Genomic DNA, 19,723 nt, shown 5'->3' with positions numbered 1-19,723 from the left:
TCCCTGGCCCAGGAAGATTCCATATGCCTCAGGGCAAATGAGCCTGTGCACAACAACTACTGAGCCTGTGCTCTAGAGCCCAAGGGCCTCAACCACTGAGCCCACGTGCCACAACTACTGAAGTCCACGTGTTCTAGAGCCCAAGGGCTGAAACCACTGAGCCCACATGCCTCAACTACTGAAGTCCACGTGCTCTAGAGCCCAAGGGCCACAACCACTGAGCCCACGTGCTCCAACTGCTGGAGTCCATGTGCTCTAGAGCCCAAGGGCCACAACCACTGAGCCCACGTGCTGCAACTGCTGAGGTCCATGTGCTCTAGAGCCCATGCTCTGCAACAAGAGAAGCCACTGCAATGAGAGGCCTGTGCCTCGCAACAAAGAGTAGCCCCCCTCACCACAACTAGAGAAAAGCCTGCGTGCAGCAAAGAAGACCCAGCACAGCCATAAATAAATAAAAAATAAAAATAAATAAACACCAATGGTTCAATTGTGATTTTATCTTTAATGCTATTGCTATTCTGTTTAATTGTTGAAGTCACTGTCAAAGCATTCTGAAAGGAGGTCAAATATTAACACATGTCCTCAAAAACAGAACTAGAACCTACTAACATTTATCTTAAATTTTTTCAAGAGTTCCTGGATCTAATCTAGCAGCTTAAAGATGCATCATCAAAAGCAAATCATAATGATATTATCCAAAGCATCCATTACAGGCTTCATTATTCAAACAGAAATGCCTGAGGGAGACCTGATCAGTGAAAGCAAGGCAAAATGAACTACCTTGTACCGTGGAATCAAATGTTTAAAAATATACAGGAAAGGATGACTTAACGAGAGAAATCCCATAGCAACTCAATCCTGCCAGCACTGGAAATCTTAGAACACTACTGGGTCTCTAGGACAAATAAAAAGCAATAGTTATCTACATCATATTGCACATGGCACAGCGGCAATCAATACAGCAACTTTGGAGATCTTTGCTTCTTAAGCAGAAACTTTTTCAAAACTGCATAAATAGTGCTTCTCTTTTTTTGAAGTACATAAATGCAAAAGAGGCCATAATCTCTCAGAACAACACTTAAAAATTATAGTAGCAGAATTATCTACCAAGGACAAACAGACTCACCCATTAACAAGCAGCAGTTTAATGCTGACTGACTCATTGCAGTAAATAAGCAGTAAATGGATGGCAATGGTGTATTCCTTTGCTACAGCTGCCATAACAAAGTACAACAGACCAGAGGTTTAAACAACAGAAATTTATTTCCTCATAGTTCTGTAGGATAGAGGTCTAAGAGCAAGCTATGGGCAGCACTGGTTTCATTTTGCGGCCTCTCTCCTCAACTTGCAGATGGCCTCCTTCTCACTAGGTCTTCACACGGTACATGGTATTCTCATGTGCACACAAGTGCCTGTGTCCAAATTTCCTCTTCTTAAAGCACACCGTGTGTGTGTGCATGCTCAGTCTTGTCTGACTCTTTTCAACCCCATGGACTGTAGCCTGCGAGGCTCCTCTGTCTATGGGATTTCCCAGGCAAGAATATTGGAGTCGGTTGCCATTTCCTACTCCAGGGGATCTTTCCAACCCAGGGATCAAAATCTCCTGTGTCTCCTACATTGGCAGGTGGATTCTTTACCACTGCACCACCTGGGAATCCCTTAAAGGACACCAGTCTTATTAGATTAGGGCCTACAGTAAAGACTTCATTTTAATTTAATTACTTCCTTAAAGTCCTTATATCCAAATACAGCCACATTCTGAGTTACTGGCTAGTTGGGACTTCAACATATAAATTCTAGAGGACAAAATGCAGCCCATAATAGATGACCTGGTCTGCTCAACAAACTGGATTACTTTCATTCAGAGGGAAGTTTATAGCAATACAGGACTTCCTCCAGAACAAGAAAAGTCTCAAACAAGCAACCTAACCCACACGTAGAAGAACCAGAAAAGGACAAATGAAGTCCAAAGTCAATAGGAGGAAGGAAATAAAATAGATCAGAGTGAAAAAAAAATAAAATAGAGACTGAAAAGAGAACAGAATATAAAAAAGAGTGTATACATGTATACATATAACTGATTCATTGTTGTGCAGCAGAAACTAACCCAATACTGTAAATCAACTATATGCCAATAAAAATTTTTTTTAAAAAGAAAATACAGGCAGTACACTCTTTGACATCTGTCTTCATGTTATCTTTCTCAATGTATCTCCGCAGACAAAGGAAGCAAAAATAAAAATAAACAAATGGGACTACATCAGACTAGAAAGTTTCTGCACAATATAAGAAACTATTAACAAAATGAAAAGACAGCCTATTGAATGAGAGAGATATCTGCAAATCATATACTCAATAAGGGATTAGTATCCAAAATATACAAACAACTCATACAATTCAACAATGAAAAAATAACCCAATAAAAATATAAGCAAAGGAGACATTTTTCCAAAGAAGACACACAGATAGCTAAGAAGCACATGAAAAGTTGTTCAATATCACTGTGTAATGCAAATCAAAAACACAATGAGCTATCACCTCATGCCTATTAGAATGACTATTATCAAAAAGGCAAGAAATAACAAGTGCTGGGAAGGATATAGAAAAAAAGAAACCCTCACACACTGTTGGTGGGAATGTGAACAGGTGGAAAACACTATGGATATTCCTCAAAAAATTAAGAACAGAACTACCATATGATCCAGCTATTCTACTTCTGGGTTTTTATCAAAAGAATATTAAAGCAGTAATTCAAAAAGATATACATACCCATATATTCATGACAACATTATTGACAAGAGCCAAGATATGGAAACAACCTAAGTGCCCATCAGCAGATCAGATCAGATCAGATCAGTCGCTCAGTCGTGTCCGACTCTTTGCGACCCCATGAATCGTACCATTCCAGGCCTCCCTGTCCATCACCAACTCCCAGAGTTCACTCAGACTCACGTCCATCGAGTCAGTGATGCCATCCAGCCATCTCATCCTCTGTCGTCCCCTTCTCCTCTTGCCCCCAATCCCTCCTAGCATCAGAGTCTTTGCCAATGAGTCAACTCTTCGCATCAGGTGGCCAAAGTACTGGAGTTTCAGCTTTAGCATCATTCCTTCCAAAGAAATCCCAGGGCTGATCTCCTTCAGAATGGACTGGTTGGATCTCCTTGCAGTCCAAGGGACTCTCAAGAGTCTTCTCCAACACCACAGTTCAAAAGCATCGATTCTTTGGCACTCAGCCTTCTTCACAGCCCAACTCTCACATCCATACATGACCACAGGAAAAACCATAGCCTTGACTAGACAGACCTTTGTTGGCAAAGTAATATCTCTGCTTTTGAATATGCTATCTAGGTTGGTCATAACTTTCCTTCCAAGGAGTAAGCGTCTTTTAATTTCATGGCTGCAGTCACCATCTGTAGTGATTTTGGAGCCCCCCAAAATAAAGTCTGCCACTGTTTCCACTGTTTCCCCATCTATTTCCCATGAAGTGGTGGGACCAGATGCCATGATCTTCATTTTCTGAATGTTGAGCTTTAAGCCAACTTTTTCACTCTCCACTTTCACTTTCATCAAGAGGCTTTTGAGTTCCTCTTCACTTTCAGCAGATGAATGGACACAAAACATGTGGTATATACATATTCACAATGAAGTACCCGTCAGTCATAAGAAAGATGAAATCTTGCCATGTGACAAGATAGATGGACTTTGATAAGGTATTATGATAAGTGAAATGTCAGATGGAGAAAGACCAATACCATATGATTTCATTCACATGTAGAATATTTGAAACTAAATAAACAAAGCAAACCAAACAAAAATGAACAAGTAGATACAAAGAACAGAGTGGGGCTAACAGAGGGGAAGGAGCAGGAATAGGGGAAAGCATGAAAAGGGGAAAGGGGATCAACTGTACTGTGACCAATGGCAACTAAATTTTGGGTGGTGACCATGCTATAGTGTATATATGAGTAGAAATATAATGTGGTCCATATGCAACTTATATAATGTTACAAATCAATGTTACTAATAAATTTTTTTTAAAAAACAGGATAATTTTATTTTTTTAATTAATTTATTTATTTTAATTGCAGGCTAATTAGTTCACAATATTGTAGTGGGTTTTGCCATACACTGACATGAATCAGCCATGGGTGTACATGTGTCCCCCATCCCAAACCCCACTCCCACCTCCCGCCCCATCCCATCCCTCTGGGTTGTCCCAGTGCACCGGCTTTGAGTGCCCTGTTTCATGCCTCAAACTTGGACTGGTCATCTATTTCACATATGGCAATATACATGTTTCAATGCTAGTCCCTCAAATCATCCCACCCTTGCCTTCTCCCACAGAGTCCAAAAGTCTGTTCTTTATACCTGTGTCTATTTTGCTGTCTCGCATATAGGGCCATCGTTACCATCTTTCTAAATTCCATATATATGCGTTAATATACTGAATTGGTGTTTTTCTTTCTGACTTATTTCACTCTGTATAATAGTCTCCAGTTTCATCCACCTCACTGGGCCTTCTTCTGCATTTTCTTTGTGGGTTAGTTGCTTAGTCATGTCCGACTCTTTTCGACGCCAAGGACTATAGCCTGCCAGGCTTCTCTGTCCATGGGATTGTCCAGGCAAGATTACTGGAGTGGATTGACGTTCCCTTCTCCAGAGGATCTTCTGGACCCAGGGATCAAACCGTGGTCTCCTGTATTTTCTTTATATCATTAAAAATTGATAAAAATAGGACTTCCCTGGTGGCACAGTCTGCCTGCTAATGCAGGGGACACAGGTTCGATCCCTGGTATGGGAATATTTCATATGCCACGGAGCAGCTAAGCTCGTGCACCTGAGAGCCCATGCACCGCAATAAGAGAAGCCACCACAGTGAGAAGCTCAGGCACCACAACCAAGTGTAGCCCCCGCTTGCAGCAACTAGAAAAAGCCTACGCAAAGCAATGAAGACCCTGTGCAGGCGAAAATTTTAAAACAAATAAATAAAATGAAATAATTGACTAAAATAGCTAAATTGTTTTGTCTTACTTAATGTGAAGAGATGAGCAATCACTAGAATTATGCCCAGCTCCCTTGTAAACTGACAGTCCAGTGATCAAAGCAGCAACAGAAGAAGACTCCAGACAGACAGTACAGACTGAACACCAGCACATAACTGAATGTCACGAGGTCTCAGGCTGGAAATGATCACACAGGACTTAAATTGGATGAAATGAGTAAAGGGCTTAGCAGAGGTTCTATTACTATTACGACTGTAGTTGAAAACCTTCCTTCTACAGACTCTGGAAACTAGGAAATGCAGCATTCAGCCTATGAGTTAGAAGCATCTTAAAGAAACAGAATCCTGAGATGGACAGCCACGTTACTCATCATTTCTAGCTCTTCTGGACTCAAACCCAGAAAACATGCCTGAGCTGGCAGCCTCAGCACAAGTCTGAGACCAAAGGCCTGAATTCCGAAAAGCCAGTGCCTTCGCTCGCCCAGATGTGTGAGAGGAATTCCAGCAGTGAGACTAAAGGATGGAGAGCAGGAGAGAAGAGGGGTGGGGCAGGGGTTAGCACTGAGCTCTACATGGTGGCTCAGACGGTAAAGCGCCTGTCTACAATGCGGAGACCTGGGTTCGATCCCTGGGTCGGGAAGATCCCTGGAGAAGGAAATGGCAATCCACTCCAGTACTATTGCCTGGAAAATCCCATGGACAGAGGAGCCTGGTAGGCTACAGTCCATGGGGTCACAAAGAGTTGGACACGACTGAGCAACTTCACTTTCACTTTCACATGACCAGCTAACCTAGGTCAAGAGTCAAGCCTACTGGGTTGGGAAAGATCTCCTGGAGAAGAAAAAGGCAACCCACTCCAGTATTCTTGCCTGGAAAATTCCATGGACAGAGGAGCATGGTGGGCTACATACAGTCCATGGGGTTGCAAAGAGTTGGACCCAACTGAGCATACACACATACATACATACATATATATGGAGAGAAACAGAATCTGTGTGTGTAAAATTTGGTTATTTACAGTATTTAATCTTACTATCTTGCACTTCTAGTTAATATTTTTCTTAGGTTTCTTTCCTAAATAAAATTTTTTTCTGTTATATGTTGGTGTTTGGCAGAAATCAACACAATATTATAAGGCAATTATCCTTCAATTAAAAATAAATAAACATGTTTTATTTTTATTTTTCTGTTATTAAAAAAAGAAGAGTCAAGCCAACTCAGAAGCCAAGATGAAAGCCTGGATGGAAGCCAGGATGGCCCGCCCTGGGCTGCAGTGAAGGCAAATTTGCCTCAGTCTTCTGCAGCCACAGTTCTGAACTCCTTCTCTGATTCATTCACAAAAGGAAAATGGGGCAGGAGGCCTATTCTTCTCCACATGTTGCGTCTTATAAACCCAACTTTGAGTTCAAATCCCCAAACGTGAAGAGCTGAAAAAACACGCAACAGAACAAGACTGAAAATCCCCCTCCGAATCCAGTGACTCGGGGTGGGCAGCTTGCCTTCCATCCACCAATGGGTGGTTCAAGCTTCTTCAAGAGAAGGGGCTCACTGGTTTTCACTCTCACCAGGGGTTTGATGCTTTCCTGCTCCCAAACCTTTGCTCTGCTACTTTCCCATGTGGAATGTACCTTTCTCCCTCCCACATCTTTCTGTAGCAGACCCTGACATCCCGTGCCCACATGCCTTCAGCAGGCACCTCAACACGCTGAAGGCAGGTGACTAGAAATACCTAAGACTCTTGGCTTTTTTCTACCTCACAGGAGGCAAGAGCAACATACTGAAGAGGTGCCACTCCCAGAAACACCCCTTAACCAACAACAGATTGCAATCAGTGGACAAAACTCCAGTTTCCTCCATCTTCAGTTGGATAATATTCTGGCATATTCTCGAGAATGAACCCAAGGACTCCCAGGATTTCCTCAGTGGGAATGAGCCCTGGTTGGGCACATGAGAAATCTCTCTTTTAAAGCTCCCACCCCATCCACATCTCACTCCCTAACTCCTTAAAGGTATTTTCTGGAAATCTTGCCTCAGGATCTGCTACCAAGGGAAGCAAACCCAAGATAGCATCCTTTAAGACAAATATTAAATCTCATCTTCCCCATAAGACCTTCCAGCACTAAGGCCTCCCAAGTCACTTCCTATCATATTTAATACAATTTGTATATATTTTATTCTCTGTCGGCTCTTAGAGAGGAGGAATTCTTTTACACAGTCCTGAAACCCCTGGGTTGTTGCTCAGCACCGTATCTTAAGGCAAACCAAATGTTCAATAAACGTTTGCTGGCTGAACAAAGAATAAATTAATCATATTAATTGGCATGAAAGCCAGGGTTTTTATTTAATCTAGCTGAAACTACATCAGTGTAGCTGTTTCCTTCTTTCTTTTTTATATTATTTTTGTGATTTTGTTTGCTTGTTTGTTTTCCTCTATTTTTGGCTGTGCTAGGTCTTCACTGCTGCACAGGCTTTTCTCTAGCTGCGTCAAGCAGGGGGCGGCAACTCTCTCACGGTGTTCCAGCTTCTCATTGCAGTGGCTTCTCTTGTTGCACAGACTCAAGGGTGCACAGGCTCCAGTAGTTGTGGCATATGGGCTCAGTAGTCACAGTTCCTGGGCTCTGGAGCACAGGCTCAATAGCTGTGGTGCACAGGCTTAGTTGCTCTGCAGCACGTTGGATCTTCCCAAACCAGGGATCAAACCTGTGTCTCTTGCACTGGCAGGCAGATTATTCACCTCTGAGCCACCAGGGAAGCCCCTCTTCTTTTAAAACCATTGCATGAACTACTTTTCATAAGCAAACCACTGTGTGCATGTACTTCTTTAAATCAACATTTTCTAGATATTCATCTTAAATCAAATACCCCTGATTCCCCCTACATCAGAACAAAGCCATTAACCTCCCAGGGAAATGGAGCAATAAAGAAGGGTGTCTTCCATACAGACGGCTAACAAGCACATGAAAAGATGCTTAACCTCACTCATCATCAGAGAAATGCAAACCAAAACCACAATGAGGTACCATCTCATGCCAGTCAGAATGGCTGCTTTCAAAAAGTCTACAAACAATAAATGCTGGAGAAGGTGTGGAGAAAAGGGAACCCTCTTACATTGTTGGGAGGAATGCAAACCAGTACAGCCACTATGGAGAACAGTGTGGAGATTCCTTAAAAAACTGGAAATAGAACTGCCATATGACCCAGGAATCCCACTGCTGGGCATACACACTGAGGAAACCAGAACTGAAAGAGACACATGTACCCCAAGGTTCATCGCAGCACTGTTTACAATGGCCAGGACATGGAAGCAACCTAGATGTCCATCGGCAGACAAATGGATAAGAAAGTTGTGGTACATATACACAATTGAATATTACTCAGACATTAAAAGAATGCATTTGAATCAGTTCTAATGAGGTGGATGAAACTGGAGCCTATTATACAGAGTGAAGTAAGCCAGAAAGAAAAACACCAATACAGTCTACTAACGCATATATATGGAATTTAGAAAGATGGTAACGATGACCCTATATGTGAGACAGCAAAAGAGACACAGATGTAAAGAACAGACTTTTGGACTCTGTGGGAGAAGGCAAGGGTGGGATGATTTGAGGGACTAGCATTGAAACATGTATATTATCATATGTGAAACAGATCACCAGCTCAGGTTCAATGCATGAGACAGGGTGCTCAGGGCTGGTGCACTGGGATGACCCTGAGGGATGGGATGGGGAGTGAGGTGGGAAGGGGGGTCCAAGATGGGGAACACATGTACACCCATGGCTGATTCATGTCAATGTATGGCAAAAACCACTACAATATTGTAAAGTAATCAGCCTCCAATTAAAATAAATTAATTAATTAAAAAAAAGAAGAGACCAAAGACCACACAAGTTGTTCATCCACAACCTTCCCCGGCACTTCCCTTAGAGTGACCCATTCACAACAGAACTCTGCTCACACTGCAGTGTGGAAAGCAAACCACAGATAGCTGATAACTACACATGCATAATTATTATAGTTTGGTACCTGTTTGACAATAATGATACAGCTTTTAGCATTCTGCCTTTCATCCAAAATCAGAGTTGTTTTTGTCAGTTCACTTAGATCCCATGAAGCAAAGTCCTTACTCTCCAAGCTGCTTTAGGTCCACTCCTCAGTTTTAAGCTACCACCATCCAATATTGATGTCTCGCATAGATTTCACCCAATTGGAGCTTTCCTTATTGTTCAAGACAAATGTACAGGACAGACTTGTAAGACCCCCTTATTCTCTCATTGGATAGTGTTCTCTCAGGAACAAACTGCTGTCTTATTGCACCTGAGACATCCTGAGATTTCTTCCATCTCTGTGCCAGGCAAAGGCCAGAAGGACTGCACAGATTTCACTTTACAATAAACATGAGAGCATGCTGAAGGTTTCAGCAGCCACATCAGACACAATCAAATGGAAAGTTAAATATCCAAACAGCCAATGACTTACAAGTCTTGTCATGCTTTTTAATGGATTTCGGGTAAGCAGCTGGAGAAGGACCAAATGTATTGCAAATAGGTTTTTAACTCAACAAAAGTATGTTGTCTGAATTCTCGGTGCTCATTACCTTGAATGCATATCAACCTTGGCCTGTCAAATTGTCAAGTTTTCCTTCAGTCTAACTTTCAGCAAGGTAAAGATCACAGAGTATACTACCCTCATGTACAAAAATGAGGGGAAAAAAAGTACTGACAGAAAACAAAGCAAAGACTTATTGTGCTTTTCTTATTAGATCATAAGTTCCATGAGGTCACTGATTCTCTTTTTCAACCCTAAATTCCCCAACACCCAGCCCCATGACTGCCTTGCTGTGGCAATAATAATTAAGCATAAATACAAATATATACTGAATGTGTTAATCAACTCAGGCTGCCATTATAAGATACCACAAAGTGCGTGCTTTAAACAACTAGAGATCTATTTCTCACACTTCTGCAGACTTTCCAAGAACAACATTCTGGCTGATCTAATTCCTGGTGAGGGCTCTCGTCTTGGCTTACAGACGACTGCCTTCTTGCTGTGTCCTCACGTGGTAGAGAGAGAGAGACAGCAAGCTCCCTGGTGTCTATCTTATAATAACATTAACCTTATTAGATCAAGGCTCCACCATATGACCTTATTCGACCTTAATTACCTCCTTAGAGGCTTGGTCTCTAAATACAGTCATGTTTCAGGTTAAGGTTTCAACATAGAAATTTTAGGGGGAGTTCGGTCCACAGCATTAAGCATGTCCTTCCAATTAGCAGACATGTATAAGTACCACACAGTATCTCAGTGAGTCCTTATAGCAACATACAGCTTAAACAGGAAACTAAAGCTTAGGAAGCTAAGCCTGCGCCTCCATCTCTTCCCTGTACTTCAGACTGCTCTACCCAACTACCACACAGACATGTCCCAGAGCCCTCAAATCAGTGATGTCTACCCTGATTTCCCATTCTTTTCTCTTCACCATTTAACCTGTTTGTTCCTTGTGCTGCCCGTTTCAGCTCAATACCATCTTCTACCCAGTTATGCAATCAAGGTGCCAGTTAACTTTAAGTCTTTTTTCTGCCTTGTCACCCACATCAAAGCTATCCTAATGATTTTATCAATCAAAGATTTCTTAAAAGCATTCCCTCTTCATGCCTTTTAGCATTTCTTGAGAATAGAACTTGTGTTTATTCCCCTTACTTCATTTTTCACAGTCTAGGCTATAATAGCCAAGTACTTAAGCATAACATACAAGGTCTTCCAGGAGCTGAGCTGTCCCTGGGTCTACCTCTCCTGACTTATCTCCCTCTGCGTCACTCTTGTAATTTACCAAGAAATTCAACAAAATTTAACTTGCCACACTGCTGCATGGCCCTACCTCCATAGCATACACTGTCTGCTCTACCTAGAACACAGTTCTCCATTTTCTCACTCTCCAATCCATCCCTAACACTTCTCTTCCTCACGAGCACTTGCCTTCCAAGATTTAGCTCAAGCATCACCTTTCCCAAGATGCTTTTCCACATTCTTCTAGCCTAAAGAGCTTCCACTCTTCAGTGCCTCCATAGCATTCCAACCAACATGGATTGCTGGGTCATTATCACCAGCACAATGAATTTCATATCCTGTAAAATTATATCTATTGGCCTCTCCCAAGTAATGCAAGGGCTGCTCACAGTAGGTGCTCAACTTGATTCCTCTGCATGTTAAATATTAGTGGTAAATAATTTTTGGATGTGTCTACAGACCTCTAAGTACCCTGGACATCCCCATATGATCCTTTCTCAGTCATCTGGGATGCTGTGCTATGGCCAGGATGTTTTAATGTTCAACCACATAGCAATGTTGGCTGCTATCAACAAGGCACAGTCTGATATGACAGCATCCGTTGCCGTAAGAGTTAAAGGAACAGAAAATCTAAACAAACTAAAATTAGCTATATCTTGTTACTCAAAATAGTCTAAGTATTGGCAAGACAAATCTCTCAGGCAGGCACAGTGCTTACCCAGCATGGTGAAAAGGAACTCAACTAATACTCAGTAGACTCAAAGACGAAAACCTGCAATATCTGTAACACAGGAAATTCTGAGTTCTGCTGATTCATCCTGACTTAAAGCTGCAATTACACTTGAGTAAGGAGTACCCAAGCTGACTCTGCATTTTTTTTTTCTGCAGAGCTCTCAGAATTTGGCACACAAGAAATTTAATAGTTGTTCTTCAGAGTCTTTTGTAATTTCTCAGATATTGAACTGTGGTCACCTACATTACAGTGTCTGATAGCATTACATGGTATCTTTCTGGCAAAAATGCAGTCTTAGTCAAAATACTGATGAGAGTTTAAGATACTGACTGGAGCTTCTCAAACTACAGAAAACCATGCAAGAATGCTCCTTCACCCAAGAAATATTCGCTGCTGGCTCAATCAGAGACTGAAGAGTCCTGCTTAAGGCAACAGCTCTTGTTCATGCTTTGTACAAAGACATCTGTGCAACTGGTTCCAACTTGGGAAATAGCATTTAAATATCAACATAAACACATGCTCAGAGGAAAATCGGGTAAATCTTCATCAGGATCAAAATTTCTAAGAAAGTGTATTAGAGCAAATTAGGAAGCAAAGAACCTTCTCAAAATAGGTACTATTTGCAAGTCATCATTTTCTTTACTCTTCATACAGAAGTCATGTGAATTGCATACTGAAAGGTAAAGTGGAATTTCTAGACTGAAGTCCAATTATACTTGAGTCAGTAATTTATCATGCTTGCTATATATATATATAGTAAAGATTATAGTTAGCACTTAATTAGCTAGCATCACTTCAAATATTTATTCCATTTAAAATCACATTTAAGTACTCCATTTGAGATTTTTTAATACATTAAATGTCTCTTCTTTCAGCAAAAGAAAATAATTAACTTCGGGCTTTATATTTTTCTTTAGGTGCTATATGACATATAATTAGCTAAAAAATATCAGTTGCTTCAACAACAGATATTATTTTGACAAAACTATCATGAAGTAGTATTTTATTGCAATTATTTCTTGACAAGATCATAACTAAATACTTACTTGTTCAGTGTGAGGTCAAGAATGAATTTGGAGCCAAAGGCTTCAATCTGGAAGCTTGCCTGGGCCAGATGGACAGCCTATGGTTTCAAAAAGACAGAAAGAAACTTAGTTTACTTTCATATCTTTAAAGCTGATTATATTGATATAAAGAATGATATTTAATAAGAAGAATATTTTATGGACTGATTCGTTTCTTAATGGATCCCTATATAATAATTTATTTCTTTAAAAAGAGAACAGGGGTATCATCATGGTTTTACCTGGAAGGCCTAAATATCTGTTCAGCAAGAAACTAATAAAAGTCCTTTAAAAAGGAGTCCATCTTGATAAAAATTAAGAGCAGATTCAACTGAACTTTCAAAGTGACTGTGATGAATTATGCAAAAGTCTGACTAATTAAAGCTTAATTTCAGCCTATTTTGTGCACAAAGCTAACCAATTCTTTCTGCACACCTAAGTCAAAACTCATGTCAGCGTTCTGCTCTTCATCAGGAATTGGAACTTTCTGTAAATGAATTATCAGCAGAATGTCCCGGTAAAAAAACCTTTCCACTTCAGAAAGCACATCAAACCAGGCCCTCTGTGGATACTGAGAGTCTCTGTTCCCCTTTGAAAGTCACACATTTACAAATACTGTCCTCTTTGTGATTTAACCCAAAATGTAAAGATAATCTCATCTCAACATGAGTCATATGTTCTAGGTATTAAAGGGGCTTCCCAGCTGGTGCTGGTGGTGAAGAACCCACCTGCCAATGCAGGAAACATAACAGATTTGGGTTCAATCCCTGGATCAGGAAGATCCCCTGGAGAAGGGCACGACAACCCACTCCAATATTCTTGCCTGGAGAATCCCATGGAAAGAGGAGCCTGGCGGGCTATGGTCCTAAAGATTAGAATAGCTCACAGAAGCATCTTGAATAATATAAATCAACAAATCAATGAAGTTCTGTTAAAGTATTATCTAAGAAAAAACTCTCCTTTGTCACCCTGTCAGAAAAAAAAGAACAAAGATAAATGTAACATACCCCTCAACCCCTTGCTCACAAACACCCTTCCTCCAGACTTCATTCTTAAGGCACAGTGGGTGTCATCTATGAAGTGTTACATGCATAGCAACCAGACACTTTTCACTCCCACTCTCCTCAAGCCACTGCTTGTTTCTCTTGCCTTCCTCCTCCACTTCCCATTATCAAAATCCTACTCTTCCTTCAAGGGCAGACCAATGACATTACTTTCCAGTAAGCCTTCTTCACACACAGCTGCTGGGAATGAACTTGAGGCTTCAGGAGCACTGTGCCCTCCCTCCACAGTGATGGATGATCACTTTCCATTCTGGACGGTTTGCTTCACAACTGATATCACAGGGGTCTTGCAAACATCTGTACATTAACCATCCTTCCCCAAAATATATGAACTTTCAATTAACTAATCAAATATTAATAATCAGGACTATTTTGCCATGCCAAATCCATAAAATACTATAAGTAAACCATGACTTCAATGTCTTGTCAAGCATAACTGCTGATCTGATAGTCTCAATAATTAGCAAATAAAATTAAGAGGAAATTAACATATTAAATTTTAAATACAGAACAATGAGAGAGAAGGTGCCTCAATCCCTAATACCATGGGATATCATGTCAGACCCCAAATAACCATGTAGGACAGGGTCATTATCCTCGATCTGAGCTTCCTGTATTCAGACAACTCCTTGAGAGAGAAACCTCTCTTGCCAGGTGTGGTCTCTGTCATCTGTAGCAAAACCTCTGTTCACCTAATATAACTATCACAAAGTCTTTCATCTAAATTCATTCTGTCTTGAAGCACTAATTTTTGCATGAAAATTTTTACTTGATGAATAATTTGTATAGGGGAAAATTTTTCATCTCTGGGTCCCAAAAGCTTAAGAAAACAGCTTTTTTCCTAGGAATAAGATACGTCCCTCAGGCATACTTTCTCTTAAGAATATTAAATAGTAGAGAAGAGTTCATTAAAGGCACTCTGGCTTAAAAGAGCTGCTAAATGTACTTGTTTGAGCATCTTTATAAATAAGAACATACTGTGGTGAAAAGAGAATGCTGCTGCTGCTGCTAAGTCGCTTCAGTCGTGTTTGACTCGGTGCGACCCCAGAGACGGCAGCCCACCAGGCTCCCCCGTCCCTGGGATTCTCCAGGCAAGAACACTGGAGTGGGTTGCCATTTCCTTCTCCAATTCATGAAAGTGAAAAGTGAAAATCAAGTTGCTCAGTCGTGTCTGACTCTTAGCGACCCCATGGACTGCAGCCTACCAGGCTCCTCCGTCCATGGGATTTTCCAAGCAGGAGTACTGGAGTGGGGTGCCATTGCCTTTTATACATAAAACAAAAACTACACATAGGGACTTCCCTGGTGGTACAATGGGTAAGAATCTGCCTGCCAACGCAGGGGACATGAGTTCAATCCCTGGTCCGAGGAGATTCCACACGCGGCAGAGCACTTAAGCCTAGGCACCACAACCACTGAAGCCGCTGCAATAAGAAGCCTGTGTACCACAAGCAAGAGTCGCCCTAGCTCACTGCAACTAGAGAAAGCCTGCGCGCAGCAACAAAGACCAGCACCACCAAAAATAAATAACTGTTTTAGTACTGAAGAAAAAAAACTACACGTAAATTATGACATCGAAACAAATGGAGCAAAACTTCCAAATGAGTATTTCAAGGAAAAGTGCTTATAATTCAAACTTAGACAAATCTCTGTATTTCTGTAACTAATCTAAAGAACCTGATAGTGACCCAGCAAAAGACTCATTTCACAGCAAATAAGCACTGAGACAAGTACCAACCCCAAGAAAACTCTGCTGCAAAATAATGTAGCCAGGTAATAACTGCTTGTGTGTGGGCCTGTGTGTTAGTTGCTCAGTCGTGTCTACTCTTTCAACCCCGTGGACGGTAGCCCACTAGGCTCCTCTGTAACTGCTTACTCCATTTCGAAGAAATTATTGAGAGTCAGACAATTTGATTATTGTTAAGTAAAGTTATACCAGTCGATGTGGCAAGTTTAAGTTTCACAGAATTTAATGAAAAACCTGGCAAATAATATTAATACTGGGATTTTCCTTGGTTTATTTCATTTAGTCCTTCCACACACAGGTGTTGAGTCCCACCCTATGTAGAAAGATGGCTGGGACACAGCCCAGGCTCAAGAAAGCAGCATCTGCCAGAGAAGCAGGCAGGGCTGTCAACCTCCACGTGTCTAAGGGGCCACAGGGACCAAGGCATCAGTGACAAGGTGCAGTTTGAACAAAGTTTTTAAAAGTGAGTAAGAATCCACCTGCCAGAGGACCTATGGTATCTAGCACATGGAACTCTGCCCAGTGTTATGTGGCAGCCTGGACGGGAGGGGAGTTTGGGGGAAAATGGATACATGTATATGTATGGCTGCGTCCCTTCGCTGTTCATCTGAAACTATCACAACATTGTTCGTTAATCAATACAAAATAAAAAGTTGTTTAAAGTACCTATATTTGCATACATTCTATGTGAGTAGCTGACTCATTGGAAAAGACCCTGATGCTGGGAAAGACTGAAGGAAGGAGGAGAAACGGACGACAGAGGACAAGATGGTTGAACGGCATCATTGACTCAACGGACATGAGTTTGAGCAAGCTCCAGGAAACAGTGAAGGGCAGGGAAGCCTGACTGCTGCAGTCCACGGGGTTGCAAAGAGTCAGAACACAACAGAGCAACTAAACAACAACAATAAAAATAAAATGAAATGCTATAGATGAAAAAAATAAAAAGAATCCACCTGCCAGGAGAAGAAAAGATAACAGGGCCTGGGGGAGAAACAAATATAAAAATAGAGTAAAAAATTAACGTGGAAAACAAACTTAAAAAAAAATTTTAATGAAATTGCCTATAGGAAAATGGCTTTTGGGGGAAACGTCAAACAATGAATCTGAAAAGGTGGGCTGTGGAGCTTTGTGTGAATGCTCAGTGACAGGTCTGCTCACATATACACATGTACATGTGGCCCAGACAGAGAGCTTTGCTTTAAATGTCCCCACACCTACTCAGCACAGTGTCTGGCATATGCCATCATCATCATCGTCAATACCAACACTAGGACTCAAACATATTGACAGACTCCTCTTCACAACAACTGAAACAATTAGTACGACGACATCAAAAACATCCCTGTTTCTCCATAGGAAAAAAATTTTTATTTTGTTACCTTTATCAGAAAGACTTTTAACATCTGAATTCACTTTAATGCTGAGAGGGAGTCAATTTTCCTATAATATGACTTAAGATTTCCTTAAACATTCATCTTTGTTGCATAGATAGCAAATGGAATTAGTACATTCATCTAAAATATCTGTACCAACCAATACAATATTGTAATTAGCCTCATTTCAGTTCAGTCGCTCAGTCATGTCCAACTCTTTGCGACCCCATGAATCGCAGCACACCAGGCCTCCCTGTCCATCACCAACTCCCGGAGTTCACTCAGACTCACGTCCATTGAGTCAGTGATGCCATCCAGCCATCTCATCCTCTGTCGTCCCCTTCTCCTCCTGACCTCAATCCCTCCCAGCATCAGAGTCTTTTCCAATAAGTCAACTCTTCGCATGAGGTGGCCAAAGTACTGGAGTTTCAGCTTTAGCATCATTCCTTCCAAAGAAATCCCAGGGCTGATCTCCTTCAGAATGGACTGGTTGGATCTCCTTGCAGTCCAAGGGACTCTCAAGAGTCTTCTCCAACACCACAGTTCAATAGCATCAATTCTTCGGCGCTCAGCCTTCTTCACAGCCCAACTCTCACATGCATACATGACCACAGGAAAAACCATAGCCTTGACTAGACGGACCTTTGTTGGCAAAGTAATGTCTCTGCTTTTGAATATGCTATCTAGGTTGGTCATAACTTTTCTTCCAAGGAGTAAGCGTCTTTTAATTTCATGGCTGCAGTCACCAACTGCAGTGATTGTGGAGCCCAAAAAAATAAAGTCTGACACTATTTCCACTCTTTACCCATCTATTTCCCATGAAGTGATGGGACCAGATGCCATGATCTTTGTTTTCTGAAAGTTGAGCTTTAGGCCAACTTTTTCACTCTCCACTTTCACTTTTATCAAGAGGCTTTTTAGTTCCTCTTCACTTTCTGCCATAAGGGTGGTGTCATCTGCATATCTGAGGTTATTGATATTTCCCGGCTATCTTGATTCCAGCTTGTGCTTCTTCCAGCCCAGCGTTTCTCATAATGTACTCTGCATAGAAGTTAAATAAGCAGGGTGACAATAGACAGCCTTGACGTACTCCTTTTCCTATTTGGAACCAGTCTGTTGTTCCATGTCCAGTTTTAACTGTTGCTTCCTGACCTGCATACAGGTTTCTCAAGAGGCAGGTCAGGTGGTCTGGTATACCCATCTCTTTCAGAATTTTCCACAGTTTATTGTGATCCACACAGTCAAAGGCTTTGGCATAGTCAAGAAAGCAGAAATAGATGTTTTTCTGAAACTCTCTTGCTCTTTCCATGATCCAGAGGATGTTGGCAATTTGATCTCTGGTTCCTCTGCCTTTTCTAAATCCAGCTTGAACATCTGGAAGTTCACGGTTCACGTATTGCTGAAGCCTGGCTTGGAGAATTTTGAGCATTACTTTAGTAGTGTGTGAGATGAGTGCAATTGTGCGGTAATTTGAGCATTCTTTGGCACTGCCTTTCTTTGGGATTGGAATGAAAACTGACCTTTTCCAGTCCTGTGGCCACTGCTGAATTTTCCAAATTTGCTGGATATTGAGTACAGCACTTTTAAAATAAATAAATTTACATTAAAAATAAATAAAAATAAAATAAAATATCTGTACCCACTGAAGTAATTTCAGTACAATGGTGTATACTATTTTTCTTATATTCTCTTTCCTTTGCTATACATTCTGCCTTTGTACACAGAGAACAGATTCTTCTCTAGACCAAAATAAATACCTGACAAATGCTACTTTTCCTTATCATTCTTTTATTTCTGCTCTGTCCTAGACATGATTAAAATGGGCTTTAACTTTTGGAGTCTCTATGCTATTCCACATCAATTGATCACTTTTTCTTCAACAAAATACCATGTATACAGTTTTGGTAATAGTCAATTTTAAATAAGTTTTCAAATCAGGTAAAATGAGTCATTATTGTTTTACAAATTACATTTTTGGATACTATTTATTTTTATTTCATAACCCAATTCTTCCAAAAGATAAAAAAAAAATCAGAAGAAAGGCCAGGACAGGTAGAAAGTTTTTATAATACATGGCCACATTGCTTATAGCTTATTAAATATTTTAGAGTTAACTGACCAGAACCACTGAAACCCACTGAAAACACAAAGACTACCTCCAAGAGCATTGCTCTTCTTTTACAAAGAAGGACCTGTACAGCGAGGTTTAGAAATATGTTCAATAACACAGAATCACAGGAATACTTCAGAGAAGAGTACATGAACTACCCATCAGGTCATAATGGGTTATTTTCTCCATCAGGATATCTGCTAAACAGATTCAAAGATTAACACTTCTTTTTACAAGCCGGTCACTCTAATAGCACTGTGGAAGAATGCAGGGTTTTAGAGTCAAAGAGCGTCATTTCACAACAAGAATAAGTACAACCCTGGGCTCAGAATTACCACCCTGAAGGACGCAGAGCAGCTGTTGCCTAAGCGCTTTGGTATTTTTCTTTTGACTCAGAGTCTGGCACAGGGAAATTACAGGAGCCCAATAAACAAAAACAACTAAACTCAATTATATACACAAACCTCCTTCACTAAAGAACACTTCACACATCTTAACAACGTGCTGCTGCTTCCCTGTGTGTTTCCTTTTAGTAGATGGCACCTAATGGTATTGGGTTGGCCAAAAAGTTTGTTCAGGTTTGTCCATAACATCTTCTAGAAAAACCCAAATGAACTTGGTAGCCAATTTAATATTAAATAACTTACAAGACCATTAGATTCCTCAGCTAAGACTGGCTTTGCATCTTATCCACCAGTGCTATGCTACTAGCAATCATAAATATTCAGCTTTAGGTAAGGTACATTATATAAACTGAAGAGACACAGTGGTTTTCTTGGGACTTATGTTCTAGAATAATTAACATTAATATGGACATGAAAACAATGGGAAAAGATGACT

General features: G+C 40.8%; 1 protein-coding gene across 6 annotated transcripts in view; it reads right to left on the bottom strand.

Moving 5' to 3' along the window:
- The window catches only part of ADAM23 (ADAM metallopeptidase domain 23), a 197,607-nt gene that overhangs the window by 136,334 nt on the left and 41,550 nt on the right, over positions 1-19,723 (bottom strand). For all 6 annotated transcript variants that reach the window (XM_070770820.1, XM_070770825.1, XM_070770837.1 and 3 more), the window contains exon 3: positions 12,569-12,645. In XM_070770820.1, coding sequence (XP_070626921.1) covers positions 12,569-12,645 — 77 coding nt within the window. The remainder of the gene's footprint in view (positions 1-12,568; positions 12,646-19,723) is intronic.

Source organism: Bos indicus, chromosome 2 (assembly GCF_029378745.1).
Source record: "Bos indicus isolate NIAB-ARS_2022 breed Sahiwal x Tharparkar chromosome 2, NIAB-ARS_B.indTharparkar_mat_pri_1.0, whole genome shotgun sequence".
In the NCBI taxonomy this organism is placed as follows: Eukaryota; Metazoa; Chordata; class Mammalia; order Artiodactyla; family Bovidae; genus Bos; species Bos indicus.
Note: the sequence above shows the minus strand (reverse complement) of the source record. Positions and strands in the feature narration are given on the sequence as shown.